Here is a 12,190-nt window from a genome sequence, read left to right as displayed (position 1 = left end):
CTTTGGGGTGGAATGCTTTTCTTTACTATGTGTAGGATTTAAACAAATAAGATAACAAAATGCCCGGCTTATTGCCTGGTACATAGTAGATGTTCAGCACAGACTATTTCCTTTCCCTTTTGTACAATTATATTAATATATGTGTGGCTATGCAATAATTCATTAAAGTAGAAATGACATGCCGGAATCACACGTACTGACCTACGACACACCTTTATCTGTCCTGTTCTCGACCCTGACGTCCTGAGTTGTTCTGTTCTCTTTCCTGTCCCTGCCAAAGGCCAACTGCTACTCCAGGCTGCTCTGTCCCAGCAGACAGCCTGTTCCAGGTTCCTCACGTGGCTTATCCCTTTAAACCCTTACAAACCCTGTAAGCTACAGGGACTGCGGCGACCCTCAGTTGACAGAAGAATCAGAGCACAGGGAAGTTCAGGGCTTGCCCCGCTCCTGCACAGCTCACAACATCGGGACCCCAGAGCCCCTCTCCCGAGCCGGGTACCAGCCCATCCCCGGTGTTTCCTGGATCCTCCCGACCACCAGGCACCCAGGCGGACTTTCCTCAGCCGTCCTCTAAAGCAAGTTCTGTAACTTTTCCCATTTAAGATTCAGCAAAATGGGAATAATTACAAAACTTACCTTAGAGGATGGCTGAGAACAATTACCTGTGCATTACATCAGCATTTTGTTTACATACTAATTACTTTAAAACCTTTCTTTAAGACTTCATGTTACAGACTTCCACTTTGAAAGAATAGCAACTGAGAAGACAAATGATATTATATTAAATACACATCATTATGGATGTGTGCAGCTTTAAAACCAGAAGTCCTGTGACTAATAGAACTCATTTAGTGCCACACCATAACCGTAATTTTATTGAGGTTTACTAATATATTATAAATAGTGATGTCTACCACACAGATTTGTCACCTGCCGTTTTACTGTAACAGGGCCGATGAAGATATAGTTTTAAATTGCCTTCCCCTGGGGCTTCCCTGGTGGCGCAGTGGTTAAGACTCCGCCTGCCAATGCAGGGGACACGGGTTCGAGCCCTGGTCCGGGAAGATCGCACATGCCGCGGAGCAGCTAAGCCCGTGCGCCACAACTACTGAGCCTGCGCTCTAGAGCCCGCGAGCCACAACTACTGAAGCCCACGTGCCTAGAGCCCGTGCTCCGCAACAAGAGAAGCCACCGTGATGAGAAGCCTGCGCACCGCAATGAAGAGTAGCCCCCGCTCGCCGCAACTAGAGAAAGCCCACGCACAGCAACGAAGACCCAACGCAGCCCAAACTATATATATATATGAATAAATTTTTAAAAAATAAATTTTAAAAAACAATTTTTTTTTAATCTTTTTTTTTTTTTTTAAATTGCCTTTCCCTGCCTTCATAGAATTTTGAATTTGGTCCAAGCCATATAAAGCATGTTTCTCCTGCCTTACAATACGGAGCCCGAACCCCAAAGGTGATGCCCAGCCAACCTCCCCGTTTTCCTGAGAGGCGAGACTGAGCCTTGTGGAGGACGTGACATCCTCAAAAGGAAAAGGGACGTTAAAAATATTTTCTTGCCCCAGTTTTCTTAAATTTAGGATTTGTTTTATATCCTGGAAGATATAACCACATTGGGAGGTACAAAACATCCAGTGGGATTTTTTACACCAAAGCCTCCCTCCCGTCACTTAACTGTACTCGGATCTAACGCGCATGGTCGTGGAGTTTCACTAGCATTCCACACGGCTGTCCCCCCCGGACGCGCACCCTGTGTTGTCTGAACAGTGCAGACCCTTGACGGGAGAGACAGACGTTCTTGGGAGGTATTAACGTCCATCTGGTTACCAACCTCCCGCAGGTGACTTTTAAAATCCAGTTTACCAGCCAAACGTTACTCCTGTTTGTGACCATTTGTTGGAACACAATATGTGACAGAAAACAAGACAGACTTGTACAAAGTTTCCAGGAAAAAGAAAAGAAGATAATGTAGCTTATAGAGGCCACTCTTTTTTTATTTATTTATGGCTGTGTTGGGTCTTCGTCTCTGCGCGAGGGCTTTCTCTAGTTGCGGCAAGCGGGGACCACTCTTCATCGCGGTGCGCGGCCTCTCACTATCGCGGGCTCTCTTGTTGCGGAGCACAGGCTCCAAACGCGCAGGCTCAGCAGTTGTGGCTCACGGGCCTCGTTGCTCCGCGGCATGTGGGATCTTCCCGCACCAGGGCTCGAACCCGTGTCCCCTGCATTGGCAGGCGGATTCTCAACCGCTGCGCCACCAGGGAAGCCCAAGGCCACTCTTTTTAGTGAGCAGCTTCCGAAATAGAAAAATCAGGTTCAAAGTTCAGTTTGTGCTTTTCCATTATTTTATTTCCCTGTGTAAAATATTTCATAATTTATCAAATCTTGGCAAACCACAGAGCCTTCCTTTTATATGTAATATTACATATCTATTATTGTTTTATTTCATATAATCTTAATATAGAACAATTTTAAATTCTTAAAAAAAATATTCATTCTGCAAACATTTATTAAGGGCTTTGTTGCAGAAATATTCTCCTTTCACTCTGCCAAGTGTTCCAATCTTTGGATGGAAAATGATTGTTTCATGCATGAATTGTAACGAAATTGCTCTGGGAAAAAATATTTTCAATGGCTGATTATAATTTTTAATTTTATTTAAAAATGGTATCTTCAAATATATAACCAAATGACAAAAGAATTAAGGGCTGCATAGAGCAGCAAAATCATCTCATCGTGTACTACAGGAAACAAGTATCGGTCAATGTTGTCATTATCATTCTGGTGTAATTTAAACAAAACAGACGACATTATAGGAAGGAAGCAGGGCTGAAGGGTGTGGCTTTTCAGGAAAAGCGTATAAAGAGCCTGCAGGGCAGCGCACTGCCTGGGCAGTGAGGGTGCTTAAATACACCTACAGCCCTGCCTTTTCTCTTCCTTTCAGGTAGAGATTTTTTAATGAAAAATGATGTTTTAAAAGTTAAAGAATAAATTCGAAACTTTCCCCTACCCAAACTGAATTTGCCATGAAGCGGGGGTCGGGGGGGAGGGATATTATTTGGGGCTTGTATCAATTTGAGTCATTCTGTAAAGATCAGATGACAGTGTGTATAAAGACAGGAAGAAGTAGATTTATTATTCATGGCATTTTTGACTAATCTGGAACAAATCTTATGCAAAATATATGCATACAGTTTTACATTTACAGTGAATAAAGTAACCACTACTAAAATAAGGCCCTTACATGAATGCAAAATAGTAACATTTTAACAAAATTAATTAAATGATAATTATCAACAGTAGCTATTTGTATTTTAAGAAAAAAGCACAAAACACTTTACATTATTTGAGGGCCTTTTGCTTTTGTTTTAATAGATATTGTTACTTTCTGCACAGAGGCTGCAGATTGTAATGTAATGAGTAGGCAGGCAAAGACTTAAAAGAGTAAGCAGTGAGTACAAAAGTTTAATTTTTGTAAGAAATAATACGTGTTTCACACATCGGTGTAATTTCTCTTTTCACAGCTTATCTGGATGTCCTCTCAACGCACAAGCCATCAAGAAGGGCAAGGTCTCTGAAGAACTAATGACCATCAAGGTCAAAGCATCTGGAGGTAAGAGGGCAGGGTGGGGCAGCCATCCCCGAGGTCTGGAGCCTGGTCTCCGGCGGGTCCTGTGTCCAAACCATCCTCCGTGCGGGAAGTGCGATTTGACTAGGCAAGAAGGAGGCTTTCCTCAAATTTGGACAAAACTATAACTTTCTCTAAAGAACCATCTCTTGGGGTTTTTTCCTTACCTTTCAATAAGGATCTCCAGCAGAGAAAGTCAAGCAATGAGACTTTCGATGCATTAGGGTACACTGGCTGAACTTTTGTGCTTCAGTCCTGAAAATGATAGTTTTTTTGTGTGAGCCTGCACGTGTGTGTGTGTGTGTGTGTGTGTGTGTGTTCCTGGTATAAGCCCTCTATCAAATTTCAAGTTTTGGGCACCTATGTTTGAATCCTTAAATTCTGCTCTACCCTCAGAATGGTATTTTTATGGAGAATCCACATGGTTTACTTTAGCATCTCTATTTCTCTACATGCCTTCCTAGTGTCAACCCCCGACCACAGTTAATATACACAGTGTCTGAGCTGAGGTCTATATTGGATCTTCCTGTGCCCCTCTGATTCTTGGGTACTTTTCTTGAGTTCTCACCAGCATTATCTCAGGCGTGTGTTGTTTCCTTCGAAGATCATCCTGACGCATCTGGGAAACAAAGGCAGAACAATTACTTTGCTTTGGGGATTTTATCTGATGACGTCTTTAGCACATGGGTAGAACCAAGCCGGAGACTGTGACCTGTTGCTACTTTATTTCTCTGAAAGCATCACTCCATCTTTTAAATCCGTGCGTGACTCTTAAAACGAGTGGCTTGTTTCCAGGTTGTGCTTCCGTGAAGAATATACCACATGCACCTTACACATCCTGCTGTTGTAGGTTTGTCTCAGGTGTGTGCCTAGGAATGGAGTTGCTGGGCCATGGAGCATGTGAGGTCCACCTTCAGTAGGTGATGAACTGTGTTCCAGAGCAGCGACCCAGGAAAGTACCAGAGCCTAGAGCTGTTTCACACAGATTGTCAGTTCTCCCCATCCTGCTCCCATGCGTTGGTCTCATTAAATCTAAATGTTGGCATTCACATTTCTCCCACTGAATTGTCATCTCTTGGTTTAGAGTCATCATTCTGGACTGTTGAAATGGCCTTAAATCCTGCTTCTGGCGTCCTGAATATGAGCTCCTATTCTCAGCTTTTTAAAATCTTTAGAATGTATTCATATCCCTTCTATAAAAGAATGATGGGAAAATAACTCCCGTGCATTGAGAACCTGTTGTATGTTCAGCACTTTATGTTTTATTGCGTTAATTCTCACCACATTTTACTGAAGCACAAGGACGTGAAGTAAGTGACCCAAGTTCAGGAACAAGAGCCAGGCAGCGTTCAAACTCCAAAGCCACACTCTTCCCCAGACGACATTTGCTCCTGATCCTATTCCAAGGAGAAGCCAAGCTGTGTGTCCCTGGGCTCGAGCCCCCCCTGCCGGGACCCCCCTCCACCTCTGATAATGGCTCATAAGCTCCCATGCGTTTGGTCGTTAATCAGCACAATCCAAGTCTTCCTGTCCTGGCAGCATCGTACAAGAGAGAATGCCCGGGCTTTGGAACTCAGGCAGGCTCTGCCCCTTCCTTTGGCCCCCGGGGCAGGTGATGTGGCCCCTTCGGGGGTCACCGTGGCCTCCTTTAGCCTCTGTGAAGCTCTGGCCTTTGTGGGGGGAAGGAAGGGTGATGACACCTGCCCCACAGGGTCCAGCCAAGTTCAAAGGAGAAGTTACTTGTGAACCTGTCCAGCAGCAGACCCGGAACACAGCAGACCTACATTAAACGCTGGGGCATTTCTTACTAAGGAAGTAAATCCTGCAATTCTTTGAACCCTTTTTTTAGAATCTTGGATATGGGTAAAAATTCAGCGTTTCAAATTAAAGTCTCATTTTCACTTAGCAAACCACAAATTCAATGTAAAAGGGCTCAGATTTGTCTCAGTCTCTTATTTTCTGTTTGAACTAAAAGAGTCTGACTTTTTACAGGTATAGAGAGTGATGAAGAAATTAGGCATTTGGATGAAGAAATAAAGGAACTCAATGAGTCCAACCTTAAAATTGAAGCAGATATGATGAAACTCCAGACGCAGGTAAAAAAAAAAAAAAAAAAAAAGGAAGAAGGAAGGGAGGAAGGAAGGAAGGAAGGAGTGGGGGAAGGGATGGAGGAAAGGAGAAGGAAGGAGAGCAATGAGTTGTCTTTAGGTAATCATAATCCTAAATGGAGGGAACACATTGAACTGTTAAACCCTATGATAAAAAACAAACTTATCGGACTTCCCTGGTGGCGTAGTGGTTAAGAATCCGCCTGCCAGTGCAGGGGACATGGGTTCGAGCCCTGGTCCGGGAAGATCCCACATGCCGCGGAGCAACTAAGCCTGCGAGCCACAACTACTGAGCCCACGTGCCACAACTACTGAGCCCACGTGCCACAACTACTGAGCCCACGTGCCACAACTACTGAAGCCCGCGTGCCTAGAGCCCGTGCTCCGCAACAAGAGAAGCCACCACAATGAGAAGCCCGCGCACCACAACGAAGAGTAGCCCCTGCTCGCCGCAACTAGAGAAAGCCCGCACGCAGCAACGAAGACCCAACGCAGCCAAAAATAAATAAAATAAAATAAAATAAATTTTAAGAAAAACAAAAAACATACGGATCTTTTGCAATGAACACACAGAGTGTGTCTCCTGTACACAATCCTTGTGAAGGCTTGAATACATGGATCACCCTGGGCGATCACTGGTTTGGAAGCTGTAGGCCAAGCTGCTCACATTTTTGCCCTGGGTGCACCAAAGGCTTTATCAGCAAGTAAGACGATCATCCTGTAATTGCAGAGCCTCTAGAGTATGTGGTGCTTTAGAAAAACTGTCATGAGAAGATATGGGAGGCCTTAGTTTTATTGGAAATTCAAGTAAAACAGTGCAACTTTTTAAATTTAATTTTTCTAGAACACCTCTGAATGAGACAGTCTTTGATAGAAATGGATCTTTTCCCAGATGTTCCTGACATTCTTTATTGAAAATTCAAGCAATTTCTCAATTCTGCATTCTCCTGGGTCATGTCTGCCCCAGCCCCTGGCTAAATTTACCCACAAGGAAATTAAAAGTTCAGTCCAGGATTTGTTTTTTGTCTCTTTTGGTTTGTTTTTTGGCCGCACCCCAAGGCTTGCGGTATCTTAGCTCCCCGACCAGAGATCGAACCCGGGCCCCAGCAATGAGAGTGCCGAGTCCTAACCACTGGACCACCAGGGAACTCCCCAGTCCAGGATTTTTAAAAACACTCATAATAACTCTATTGCAATAAATCAGAAGGAAAAGAATGAGACAAAGTTAAGTTGAAGTGTCTTTCTCCCTTTTCTCCTTTCCTGAGACGTGGGGTTTGGGCCACCGAGGTCACTGACACTCAGAAGTCTTCACTCACAGGGGCCTAAGACAGAAGCTTTTAGTCCCCCTGAAAAGCAGGTTTCTGCGTGACCAGTGTCGTAATCTTCCATTAATAGCAATCCAAGCTACAAAGAGAGCGTCACGCGTGGTTTTCCCAATCATGAGAACTTGTCTTGAGAACCATTAGTGAAGAAAGCAAAGGCCTTTGCCTTCATGGAGCTTACAGTCTAGAAGGGGAGGTAAACAATAACAAAGAATCATAAGCGATAAATTGCATCGCACGAGGGCAGGGCATGGGGAGAAGCAGCCAGGGTTCGAGGCAGAGAGGAGAGCCGGGCTTAGCCACAGGAAGAAGGAAACATTTGGCAAGACTTGAGGAGCTGAGGGCATTAGCCAAACAGGAAGGGGGAGGAGTGTTTCCAACAGTAGAAACAGCCAATGCAAAACCCCTAACCCTTGAGAAGGGCCAGCGTTTTGAGAAATAGAAGAGTGAGTGTGGCTACAGGTCAGTGACCTGGGGGTTATAGGAGGTGAGTCCCCGGGGACACACAGGGCTTCCCAGGCCCTTTTTAAGACGTTGGTTTTTATTCTGAATGAACGCAGAACCGTTACGGGGTTTAGAGCCGAGGGTTAACGCGATCATATTTGACCTACGATCTGCCTGACATTTGAAGAGACCCGCGTGGGTAGGTGGGGTGAAGACGGGTCAGCAAGAGATTGGGTGGTGCCCAGCCGGGTGCGGGGCCGCCCCTGAGAGGGGGTCCCAGTCCCCACGGTGGCTGGACCTGGGGAGCAGCGGTGCAGGTGGGCGCCGTCTCCATCCTGGGCCTCTGCAGGGGGAGCCCAGTGGACGTGAAGGGCGAGAGAGAGCGCCGTCAGGGACGCCTCCCAGGCCTGCACAGCAAGCAAGCGGCCGTCAGCTGGGAAGGAGGGGGCTGCACGGGCGGCAGGTTTGGGGAAATAGCGAAGGTTTGCCCTTGAACTCCACCTTACAGCCACGTGGAGGTGTGGATCTGCAGCCGTGGGAGAATCTAGGCTGAAGAGACGCGCTTGGGACCGTGTGGTTCCAGCCCTCAGAGCAATGGGGGGCGGCAGGGCTGCTGCTTTGTGAGGACAGGTGGCCATGCCTGGTCAGCACCGGACTCCGCTGAAGCCCGGTCCTTCCAAACTCTGCTTCCCACCTTCCCACGTTCTTTCCATTTCAGATCACGTCTATGGAGAGCAACTTAAAGACGATAGAGGAGGAAAACAAACTGATAGAACAGAGCAACGAGAGCCTGCTGAAGGACCTGGCGGGCCTGAGCCAAGCCCTCATTTCCAGCCTCGCAGACATCCAGCTCCCACAGGTGGTGAGTCTGAGGCCGCGCGGTTCCGTCCCAGGGCTCCCCTTGCTGGCGAGCCGTCACCCGGGGCTCCGAGGGGACAAGCCGCCCACACTTCATCCCTGGGAACGTGATGGATATTTACGTTTACCCTATGTCACGACCAAGGGCTTCTGATACCGCAGGAGTCATTCGAAGATGAGGAGGGTTTATCTGAAACTAGGTTTATAATGTAAATGAAAATTGGAGGCCAAAGTTCCCACTCTCAAAATTTGTTTCCAAATGGAAAGCTGGCTAACGTGGCTTACACAATCTGAGACCCATGCTTTCTTTTTTTTTTTTAACATCTTTATTGGAGTATAGTGGCTTTACAGTGGTGTGTTAGTTTCTGCTGTATAACAAAGTGAATCAGCTATACATATACATATATCCCCATATCCCCTCCCTCTTGCAGATCCCTCCCACCCTCCCTATCCCACCCCTCTAGGTGGTCACAAAGCACCGAGCTGATCTCCCTGGTGCTATGCGGCTGCTTCCCACTAGCTATCTATTTTACATTTGGTAGTGTATATGTGTCCATGCCACTCTCTCACTTCGTCCCAGCTTACCCTTCCCCCTCCCGTGTCCTCAAGTCCATTCTCTACGTCTGTGTCTTTACCTAAGTATGAAGAACATACTTAAGTACTCCTCATATAGAATAAAAAGCACAAGAGTGAGCAAGGCATCCTATTTCCAAAACCTAAACATATGCTTGAGGCATTGCAACTATTTAAAATTCATAGAAAATTAGTTTCCTCTACATTTTCATAAATATAATGAACATTTGGAAGAGGGCTGCATTGTTGAATGCTTTTCATTTCCTCAGTACAGGCATGTTTAGAACAAGTTTTCTAAAGCTGCAAATTTTATATACAGAAGGGTTTGAAAAAGCAGCAATTTAATAAAGAAATAGGATTGGTTTTCCTGAAAGCAAGAAATCTCTCAATTTGTCCAACTTCCCAGCATGGAGCCCTCATCTTCACCAATTCCAGATATGTCACCTGACAATAAGAAAAAAAACCAATATTTTTTTTAAAGAATCAATAATGTAATAAAAAAGAACCCAAAGGAAAATAAATGATTACTTTATGGCCAGTATTAACGTAATTATTGAATATTATTGTTATATTGTTTCTTAACATTTCTCTAACTCATACTTCAAATTTGTATTCTGTAATATTTCTTTCTTCAGTGGTGCCATAAAAATCACTGTTACCGTGCAAGATAAGTGGTACTTTGTATAGTTACATTACATACAAGGCACTCTCGCGGTGATTTGGGGGCAGGTCCCACTAAATGTTCACAATTTATTTCGAGCACTGGTCTCCCATCTTATGGCGGAGGGAATGGAGGCTCTGAGCCTTACGTAATTTGATGGAGGTTCCAAAGCCAGCACAAGCGAGGCGGCCTTTATCACTCTGCCATCCGGGTCCTCGTCCAGCTAGAAACTCGTGACACGGCAAAGGCAGAAATGACAAGGGAACGGAAAGCAGTGTCAGGCAGCTGGTGGAGTCAGTGCTTGGCTGGGCAGAATGAGATCAGCTTCAGGCTGAGAAAGCCGAGCTCTTCAGCAGCAGCAATCACAGTAACGCCCTTTATTCCTTTGCACTGAGACCTTTCACAAGTCCCTTCTTCCAGGGCTCTTGTGCAGTAAGTAAGGCACGTTTCCGAAAAGCTGGGAAACGCGGGCCCAAGAAGTGGCGGAGCGGCAGTCCCCCGGCCGCTCGTTCCTTCCACTCGGGCAGTTGCCACGTCGCGAGGGCTGCTCTGTTTGAGCCACCACGTTAGGGACAGGAGGGGCCCACACGCAAGCAAAGAGGACGAGGTGAACAGACCGGACCCTGTGAATCCCGTGTTCCACCTGGAAAGACAGAGAGAGGGGAAGAGCCCAGCCCTGACCTCGAGGGGGAAATGGACAAAGGAGTCTGAGGATGAAAGAGGACGGTTCCCGCCAGACAGCTGGGGGCACCTCGTCCCGCCTCACAGCCCTGAAACCCTGGCCCAGGGCTGTCAGGGGAAGCTTCTGGGCGAGCAAAGCCCTCCTCCGGCCTGGCCCACACCCCGCTTCTGCAGACGAGGTCTCCGTGCTGAGCACGTGCCTGTGAGGGAGGCCGAGAGCCCCTCTCGGGAGAAGGGTGCAGCTGGGAAGGGCCCAGCCCGGCGGCGGGCCCTCCACCTGGTGTGGCTCCAAGCTGACCCCAAACGACGGGCGGTCGCACTCACCCCATCAACTGAGTGAAGAGCCAGCAGCCGCCTGCCTCGCTGCGTCCCTCCCTGATGCCAGAGTCACGGTGCCCCCCGTGGACTTGCTCCCCTTTTCCCGGCAGCCTGGGTCACGTGCCTGATGCCATGTGTTTTGTTCTCCTTCAGGGGCCCATCAGTGAGCAGAATTTTGAAGCGTACGTCAACACGCTCACGGACATGTACAGCAATCTGGAGCGGGGCTATTCCCCTGAATGCAAGGCTCTGCTGGAGAGCATCAAGCAGGCGGTGAAGGGCATCCACGTGTAGGAGCCCAGCGCCACGGGCCGCGGGACTCGCCGCCAGCAGCCGCGTGTACGGATCTGGAGGGCCCCCCCGGCCGCTAAGGCAGGCAGGTGCCCTACTGCATCTACAATTGCAACATTGCACTAATTTTTTTCCCCCCAGCTAACGTGAAAAGGAAAGAAAAACTATGATAGACTCTTTGGATGAAAAGCAATGCAGTCAAATATTAGATCTTATTTATTTTCATATGCTTTTCTTTTATTTCTTCATTGCACTCTTTTGGGTTTTTTTTGTACAGTATATGTAAAATAAACGTGACATTTTTATATTTTATTTATTTCTAATCAAAGAGTTTTTTTATCTTTTAATTGCATTTTGAAGTCTGCCATATTTTTACAAGTGTGTTTATTAATTTATTTTCCAATAGAATTTAAATAGAAATGCTATTCTCAAATCACATATCTTGCTGGGTTTAAAGGAGAAGACAAAAAAGAATGAAGGAAATCCTTGTCTAAGGACTGCACTGTGGTCCAGTTTGATTTTTATTGCACACTTCTACCCCAACCCCCCGTACCACCTTCACTGGCTTTGTGTTTATAAACGGGCTTAGGTAAGATGCGCAGAAGGGACAGCAAGATAAAAGGCACCCACTCGTGGGATGTGCGCCCTCACAGAAGCACAGTAGACTGGAAAACAGCCTGTTCCGAATTTGTTAGCAATAATTAAATATAGCAATCAGCAAAGTATTCGACGTGGCTGTACGGTTTCAATTCATATGAATTATTTATTTGAAATGAAACAAGCTTTTTTAGTGATGCAGGTCTGTCCATTTGTTTTTCAAGTCACACCAGATAGTTGGCAGCTCTGACCCTGAGATGAGAAATAAGACTTGATGTGACCAGCTGGGCTTTCCTGCCACACGTTGGCACAATATACAAGGGACAATATTGATGTAGATTTGTACTTAGCAAATGTAAACGCATCCAAATGGAAAACTGTGTAGATACCATATCCCCTGAAATAGCATTTATCTTACTGGGTTGACTGGGAAGAAATGGAAAATATAATCACACATGCAAAAATGGTACCCAGATCCGAGTCATTGCTTTAAACACTGGCGACATTGTCTCAGCCTCCTTAGGCAGCCAGCCAGCTTTCAATTTGCCAGAAGTCTTTCTGCAGAACGACAAGTGCTACAAAGCACACACACTCGCAACCCACAGACAGACACACTCACAGACACGAAATTGAGCCCACAATCTCGCATTTCTGGGTGGATCAGAGTTTAGTAGTTGCTATAGTAAAGGCAATGTCTATTTCAG

The 12,190-nt window shown here is 46.2% G+C and overlaps 1 protein-coding gene across 1 annotated transcript in view; it reads left to right on the top strand.

Annotated features, from left to right (window-relative positions):
- ST18 (ST18 C2H2C-type zinc finger transcription factor) overlaps positions 1–10,892 on the top strand; it is a 64,132-nt gene extending 53,240 nt beyond the window's left edge. The window contains exons 17-20 of the mRNA XM_068526279.1: positions 3,530–3,618; positions 5,626–5,729; positions 8,226–8,369; positions 10,752–10,892. Coding sequence (XP_068382380.1) covers positions 3,530–3,618; positions 5,626–5,729; positions 8,226–8,369; positions 10,752–10,892 — 478 coding nt within the window. The remainder of the gene's footprint in view (positions 1–3,529; positions 3,619–5,625; positions 5,730–8,225; positions 8,370–10,751) is intronic.
- Positions 10,893–12,190: the final 1,298 nt, after the last annotated feature.

Source organism: Eschrichtius robustus, chromosome 17 (assembly GCF_028021215.1).
Source record: "Eschrichtius robustus isolate mEscRob2 chromosome 17, mEscRob2.pri, whole genome shotgun sequence".
NCBI classification, from domain to species: Eukaryota; Metazoa; Chordata; class Mammalia; order Artiodactyla; family Eschrichtiidae; genus Eschrichtius; species Eschrichtius robustus.
The sequence above is the reverse complement of the archived record's forward strand: the minus strand, read 5'-3'. Positions and strand labels throughout refer to the sequence as shown.